The 7,470-nt window shown below is 45.0% G+C and overlaps 2 protein-coding genes across 3 annotated transcripts; one reads left to right on the forward strand and one right to left on the reverse strand.

The window, feature by feature from the left end:
* Nucleotides 1-193: 193 nt before the first annotated feature.
* On the reverse strand, nucleotides 194-3,762 carry fbxo45 (F-box protein 45). 2 transcript variants are annotated; one of them, XM_084449840.1, is made up of 3 exons: nucleotides 3,305-3,762; nucleotides 2,485-2,841; nucleotides 194-1,488 (listed from the first exon to the last, which is right to left on the reverse strand). In XM_084449840.1, the coding sequence occupies exons 1-3, from the start codon at nucleotides 3,620-3,622 to the stop codon at nucleotides 1,303-1,305; spliced, it is 861 nt and encodes a 286-aa protein (XP_084305966.1). In that variant the 5' UTR covers nucleotides 3,623-3,762; the 3' UTR covers nucleotides 194-1,302. The 2 variants fall into 2 exon arrangements, with proteins under 2 accessions (XP_084305966.1, XP_084305965.1); XM_084449839.1 differs by having other exon boundaries at nucleotides 194-1,509.
* Nucleotides 3,763-4,158: 396 nt separating this feature from the next.
* Nucleotides 4,159-7,231, forward strand: fam168b (family with sequence similarity 168 member B). The gene is made up of 7 exons (XM_084458481.1): nucleotides 4,159-4,298; nucleotides 4,773-4,870; nucleotides 5,031-5,111; nucleotides 5,340-5,482; nucleotides 6,135-6,333; nucleotides 6,434-6,558; nucleotides 6,826-7,231. The coding sequence occupies exons 2-6, from the start codon at nucleotides 4,792-4,794 to the stop codon at nucleotides 6,544-6,546; spliced, it is 615 nt and encodes a 204-aa protein (XP_084314607.1). The 5' UTR covers nucleotides 4,159-4,298; nucleotides 4,773-4,791; the 3' UTR covers nucleotides 6,547-6,558; nucleotides 6,826-7,231.
* The last annotated feature ends 239 nt before the right edge of the window (nucleotides 7,232-7,470 follow it).

The following is a 7,470-nucleotide window of genomic DNA, read 5'->3' on the forward strand; positions in this document are numbered from 1 at the left end:
AGGAAACCCAACGAGTTTCAGTGCCCCAGATTATCAGGTAGGAGTGTCTGAGCATAACGGTACTGCCAATCTGGTATGAGGGGGAGCAAACTGTTCAGAATACCTTCAAATAATAATTTCTGTAGCATTTGAAACCAGCTTGGTCTATGCCATACTATGACAAAGCAACAAAACAACCCCAACTGCAGACAACTCAGACTGGCACCATTTAGACTTTATTTGAAGGCTCCATGACCTCACCCATAGTACCACGGATAAAACCTCAAAATAAATAGCATGAAATACTACGATAGCACAATAAAAGGGATGCACAGTAACATTGTACAGAGTATATACTGTAGTCTCCATATTTCTCCTCTCTCTATGTGGATTAACAAACAGGGGAAAAGCTTCAAACATACTGCATGCGCATGAATAGTTTTGCTACTACTAATGCAGTCCTGGCTATAATGGTTGGCCCAAATGTTCTGTAGGCATATGTAGATCCAGAAATGGCCGCCTCCACATCGTTTTGGCCTGAGGTCACTCCGTTTCCCCTTCCTCCATGGAAGTTTCTTTGTGTAAGAGAAATGGACAGTTTATGTTGCAACATGTACAACAGTTATCATTAAGCGTGATTTTATGATTCCTATTCTTCTATCACGAGGTGTTACAGATTTGCCCGTACACTCACAAATCTATGTGGAAAAGATTCTTTCAGGCCCCCAATGGTGAAGATTAGTCCATGTTTACAGTAGGTGGATCCAGTTTGAGCCCAAAAATTACAGTAAAATGTGGCATCATCCTATTTCCTTTTGGGTTGAGGCATGAACAAGTGTCTATCTGATCGGTGAACTATGACATTAACTCACTCATGTTGACGTTAAAATACCTTGGAGGTCTGAAAGCATCTGACAAATTAGATTTTGTAGTGTAATATCCCTTTAAATACTTACCCATATAATTACAATGGTTTTCATTAAAATGATTTGTGAATCTTTATACTAAGTTCCAACATGATGTGTTAATATATTTGCCACAGCTCATATTTGGTTTTGGCCTTATTTGAGCAGACACACAACCACTCTAGTGTACACGATTCAGCAGTGTTACTTCATAAAATAACATTTCAAAATGTAGTCCTGTACTGTAAATAAAATAGTCCAGCAGCTGAAGTGGATTCATCCACCGTGAGACAGGAACATCTTCTACTCCCCCTCATGTCCAACAACCATCACACCAATCGCCCTTGGCTTCAGGTGCCATTCCAGCTGTAGTGGAATGTAAACAGTCCTTTCTGTGGGCGATGCCTTTCTGCTGGCATCACCCGTCCAGGGGTTTGCCAAGGTACACCATGGTGACTTCGGTGTTGCCGTACACGGCAGAGACGGCAGGGAACAGGCAGGCTTTGGGCAACCCTCGGAAGGCCACACCCAGGAACTCGAAGCCCCTCTCGAAGGCCAGTGTCTTGTCGTCCATGTCCAGGATCACTCGAATCCGCTCCCCAATCTGTGGAGCGACAGAATTACACTGAAAAGTAATAAAGCAGTATGCAAACAAGGTAAGAGCGAGCTCATCCCAGACAGGATACACATCTGCTGCGTAAGTGTGTCAAACTTTTCAAAGAACTTTCAAGAATAATGAATTTCTTTGATTAAAGGCGTGTCCATCTAGGGCTGGGTATCGATTCAAATTTCAAGAATCGATTCAATTCCGATTCACAAGGTTCAGAATCGATTATCACGATTCGATATCGATTCGGTTAGTGTTACTAAAACCTGTTTTTTTTTAGCTGTAACATTAATTACATGACTGCCAAGTTATGCAACACATCAACAGGCGTACTACGGCTGGGTATCGATACTGATTTCCAAAAATGAATGAATGAATGAATCATTGAATGAATTAATGAACTATTCATTCCTTCATTTATTCATTCATTCATTAAATAAAAGATTGATTTTGGGATTCATGAATTCATGATTCAGAATCAATTAATCGATTTTTTAAACCCAGCCCTACTTGTGGATGTTAATAGTATACAAGCATAGACCAAAGCCTTACAAATACAACCACCATGCAGGGTTTTTCCTGGTCTTTGGGGGGTGATGCATATATAGGCCTATATTTTTCACTGTTCTGACTGAGCTCACTTTTCGCAATTGCAGGAAATCTCCCGACATGACAAAGTGGATATGAAGTCAAAATGTTTAAGATACTGTCTGATAATCTCTCTCTTAATTATCATTATTAATAGTCCAAACCATGGACGATGCAAGAAAGAGGGATGCACTGCACTTGAAACAAGCTATCAAACACATTTGGAGAGGATTTCAATTGCTATTTTTATTCTCAATTTAGCATTTTGGCACTGGTGATTTTCCTTTGGCTCTGGCTAAAATCTCTTTGGGGGGTGCCAAAAATTCCTCTATGCAGGAAAAACCCTGCCATGTTCACAGTGTACAGAACTACTGATCTGATCTGCACAGACAAGGGGTTAACAACCTGGTATTTGGGAGCATTGTTGCACTGGGGAAAGTTGCCGTTGACTTCCCCATTGTGGAGTAGATTGTTGTCCACCAGGTTCCAACCCCAGCTTTGGTCATCACTGCCCAGGAGCGCCACGTAGCCCTGGCACTGCATGGCCGCTCGCTTGGTGGCAATGCCGATCACCGCCACGGTGCCCAGGGGCCCCTCCCACCAGATTTCCCAGGCGTGCCGGCCCTCGGAGAAGCCGATCTTTCCACGTGCTCCGTCAGTGCTCTGGGCAATGGGGTTGCGGTGGAGGGTGAACCCGTTTTTCTTGACATAGACATTTCGTGAGCAGTCGTGGGAACTCAGAGCATGCTGGTAGGACTTCAGCTGAGGGGAGAAGACAAATAGTTAGGCTACAGGATTGTGACACCTTACAACGTGCCTAAGGTTTTATTTTCAACTGAGGAAATGCCAAATTTCCCCTGGGGGGATCAATATAGTAAGTAACCAAGTAGCTAATCTAAGATCCAGTTCATTTATCAGAGTTGTTGGTGTAAATGGGAGACACTATTGAAGGGACTGTGTACTCAGAAATAGACACAGAACCAAGTATCACCCAGAAGAGATGGGATCATTTTAATGTTACATCTGGTATCAGATCACCAGAAAGCAACAAAACATGGCAGGTGTTGCCTAATTCCCAGGGACAGGGCTATTATAAAGATAATCCAATGCATCGAAAATGGATAGCTAAATTAATAAACGTTTGTTTCGTAGCAGGCAATTGATCACTTCCGTTGAAACCATAGTAGTTAGTATCTGTAGAGGAGGTTGGTAAACAAACAGCTACCTTCCCCTTGTACGTAGGCAGATTGCAGAGAATGTCGGAGCGTAGTGCCTCTTCGCTGAGAGAGCGGGCGCAGAGACTCCGCCACACCTCGCTGTTTTCGTCGGCAAGACAACTGTTCCAATGCCAGCAGACTAATGAACAGCGCATTAAATCATACATGTCTAAATACGAGAACACATGCTCAAGAACACGACTAGGTAGTCTGCCTGCCACTCCCGGACCCCCGCCCGCTGCGGCATAGGTGAACCCGGCTGAGCTGCAACTGGCAGCGGCTGCGCCGATGCAAGAGGACGGACCTCCAGCTGCCGCTCCCGACATTTTCACAAGATATTGTGGCCACCGACCGATATAACGTCTTTGTTGCGGCAATAAATGCTTCCTAAAATGATTAAAAATCGACCATTTTGTAAACCGCGCGGCCAAATCACGGCGGTAACCTACCAAAGCTAATAATTCGGTGGGCCCTGCCCGGTTTGTAAAAGGGGGAAGCAATGCAATGCGAGACACTGGAGGTCCCGGAAATGCGTGCAAGACAATCAGAGTGCATCACTCACAAAACAAATGACGTTTGTGATTTGCAAGGAATCGTATTAAGTTGTAATGCTGCAGATTTTTAAAAATATATACACCGATCTGATTTGTAATAAGTAACATGAATTTGTATGCATTCGTTCTCTAAACCTGCCAGGACTCACAGTTGACAATGATACACGGTTTCATACAGCCGATCTACAGTCAGCTTGTACCTTTTTACACCCTCTAGCTCAAGATCAGGTTTAATGGAAATACTGATCCTGGATCGGGTAGAACATTACAAAAATACAGTAGGCTACTCGGAAGTGACGCCAGTTGCCAGCTAGTGGATTGGTTCGTGCGTAGTGAGCGAAAGCAGGCGAAAGAGAAAAGCGTCAACCATCTAGAGGGAACAAAATACAAGCAATTAGGATTAAATAGCCGAAGAAAGATTTAGGGACAGATAAAGGAGAATACAGATGTAAGTGACATTTATATTCATAACCTCATATCTCGAAAGCATATTTTGTTTTACATGTTGTTGCCAAGCTTTCCAGAGACGCAGAGGTGGATGAAGGGTGAATGGGATAGCTAGCTAGCTTGACGCTGCTGCGGGCGATCCGAGGCTATGCCACCCCGCGGCCTTGCCGTGTTGTTGTTGTGCTATACCACCCCGCGGCCTTGCCGTGTTGTTGTTGTTGTGCGTTCGAAGCCGCTGTAGTTTGCGAAGCGGACGCAGTTCGCTGGCAAGCGATAGCTTGGAAAGTGCATTGTGGCTATTTAACAGTGATGTAGCGCGGGCGAGTGACGTTGGCCCTTATCACAACAATTAACTAATTCGTCTCTAATTGTGCAATGAATTAGGTCGTTTTATTGAATGCGTGCATATGATGCTTGCATATGATTGTGCGTTAGAATATTTTTTTATCGTAATATTCGCCTGTCCTTGTCACAGCTTCGGTACGTGGACCATCATGAATCCCGTGTATAGCCCTGCACCAACAGGGGTTCCCTATGCTAATCATAAAGGAATAGGTCCAATAGGATACCCAGGTAAGCGGAAAGACACTTCTTCTGTTTTCTGTTGTGAATGGGCTGGATACGTACACCCATAGACTATTGACTTGTGTTAGCTCCACTGTAGTTGCTCCTTTTAGTTGTTTGACCTTGTCAGTTACGAGCGTTGACATTCCCATCTCTCGGGTCTTGCCAGCTGGATTTCCTGTTGGGTACGCGACTGCACCCGCGTACACTCCCAACATGTACCCTGGAGCCAACCCGGCCTTCCCCACAGGTAAGAGCAACAGCGAGCAGACACGGACAGATGTACCTGTACAGGCTCTGTGCTTTAAACACTGTTAGTGTACAATAAGTAACCAAGACCACTGGAAGGCGACCATTTTCAGTGGACAACAGGAAAAGACGACAATCTCAAGGGGTGATTCAAGTGCCTAGTGAGGTGATTCTTTGCTGCATGTTTTTACATCTGTCACTGTCACTCTCCCCCCCCCTTCCCCCCCAGGCTATGCTCCGGGCACTCCTTTCAAAATGTCCTGTTCTCCCTCTACGGGGGCGGTCCCACCCTACTCCTCATCACCCAGCCCCTACCCAGCTGCCGTCTACCCTGTGAGGAGCACCTACCCCCAACAGAACCCCTACGCACAGGTCAGTCAATCCATCACATTACTTTACATTACGGTCATTTAGAAGACACTTTCATCCAAAGCGACTTAAAATAATTGCATTTAACGGTCGTAGTCACCACTACTCGCCAGAACTCACAAGTGCATCTCCTTTCTAAACAATTGACTAAGAGCGTAATCTAGTGCTGAAGTCAAAGTGCAAGAGCAGCAAAATACAGGTACAATGCTTAAGAGGGAGGATCTCGGTAGTACTTCTTGAAGAATTGAGTTTTGAGCCTGGGGCGAATGACGGGGCAGCGACTCCGCTGTCCTGACGTCAGTGGGCAGCTCGTTCCACCACTGCGGGGCCAGGACAGAGAAGAGACATGGCCGGGTTGCCTGACCACGGGCCTCGGAGCGACCGGGCAACTGATCGCCTTGAGGTAGCAGAGCGTAGCGCCTGGGCGGGATTGTAGGGTTTGACCACGGCCTGGAGGTAGGAGGGAGCTGTTCCTTTCGTCCAGACTACGGGGACACTACACGACACATTTACCATACCTACCTAGCCTACACTGCGATATGTCGTCAGTCTGAAAGCCTTGTGTGCTGGTTTTTCTACGTCATGTCTTTGTCATCCTGAACTGGCATTAATTTTGCTAATTGTGACTGTGTTTCCCTTGCTCTGTCACACGCAGGCTCTCATGCCCTCACAACAGCAAGGCACCTACTACACACAGCCCCTGTACGCAGCGCCACCCCATGTCATCCATCACACGACAGTGGTCCAGCCCAATGGGATGCCAGCTGCGATGTATGCCCCGCCCATTCACCATCCCCGCCCCAACGGCATCGCCATGGGGATGGTAGCAGGGACCACTATGGCCATGTCAGCAGGTGAGGACTGATTCTCTAAGTCGGCCATGTCTGTGAGATTCTGTGTTTATTTTGGGTTACAATGTCTCTCTTCGGACAACACCACCCCCCCTTTCCTCAGGAACTTTGTTGACGACTCACTCACCAACCCAAGTGGGCCCCCACCAAGTAACGATGCCGACGTATCGACCCCCAGGCACACCCACCTACAGCTATGTGCCCCCACAGTGGTGAACAGATGGCACTGTGAGTACATGAGTACATGTTAGTGCCTGTTCAATATTCATATGGCAGACAAATCTGCAAAATTGCATTAATACATAATGGAATATTTTTGGAATGCAAAAGCTCTGAAATACAGGCATAATATTTGAGCACCTCCTGTCAAATGCAGTGTTTGAATGCTTCTGGGATTCAGCAGTAGTAGTCCAGTAGATATAGATGATATGATGATATGCTTGTATCAACAGACCTTCCTTGTTTCTAAATCGACCTCTTCATCTCTTTTTTCAGGTCAGACGATGGTAGATATGCATTCACACTCCAGTCCAGTGTTTTACAGTTGGTGCTGGTGCCCTCCCAGTGTCTCAAACCAATTGTTCTTCCTTCCAAGCATAATGTGAATATGAATCCCAACTACAAAAAAAAACACACAAAATACACCACCACCACCAACTAAAAAAATACAAACCAGGCTCGTCAGGTTCCTGTGGGATGGGATGACGAACCCGCTCACTCCTGACCACCTGTATGGAATCCCAGCATCCTCCTCTGCTGCATATCTTGCATCTGACGACAAAGTCTCCATGCAAAAATCGTGTTTTGTGGACTGTCTTGCAATTTTTATAGCTAATTCTATTAAGTGGTTAAAAGGGAGTTTTGATTTTTTATTTTACTTTGGGACCCATATCGAGTTGAATGCATGTGTATATATATATATATATATATATATATATATATATATATATATATATATATATATATATATATAAATAAAATAATGCTAGCTCAATCTACCTGCCGTGAACGATGCAAAATCATCAAAAAGCAAAAATCCAAAGGAACTAAAAAAAAGAAAAAGAAACCTGCAACGTTGAATCACTGATGCCATGTCTTAAATGTGAAACCTTAGAAGGAGAGACAAAAAATGTATCCTTC

This window comes from Borostomias antarcticus (genome assembly GCF_949987555.1).
Source record: "Borostomias antarcticus genome assembly, chromosome: 2".
In the NCBI taxonomy this organism is placed as follows: domain Eukaryota; kingdom Metazoa; phylum Chordata; class Actinopteri; order Stomiiformes; family Stomiidae; genus Borostomias; species Borostomias antarcticus.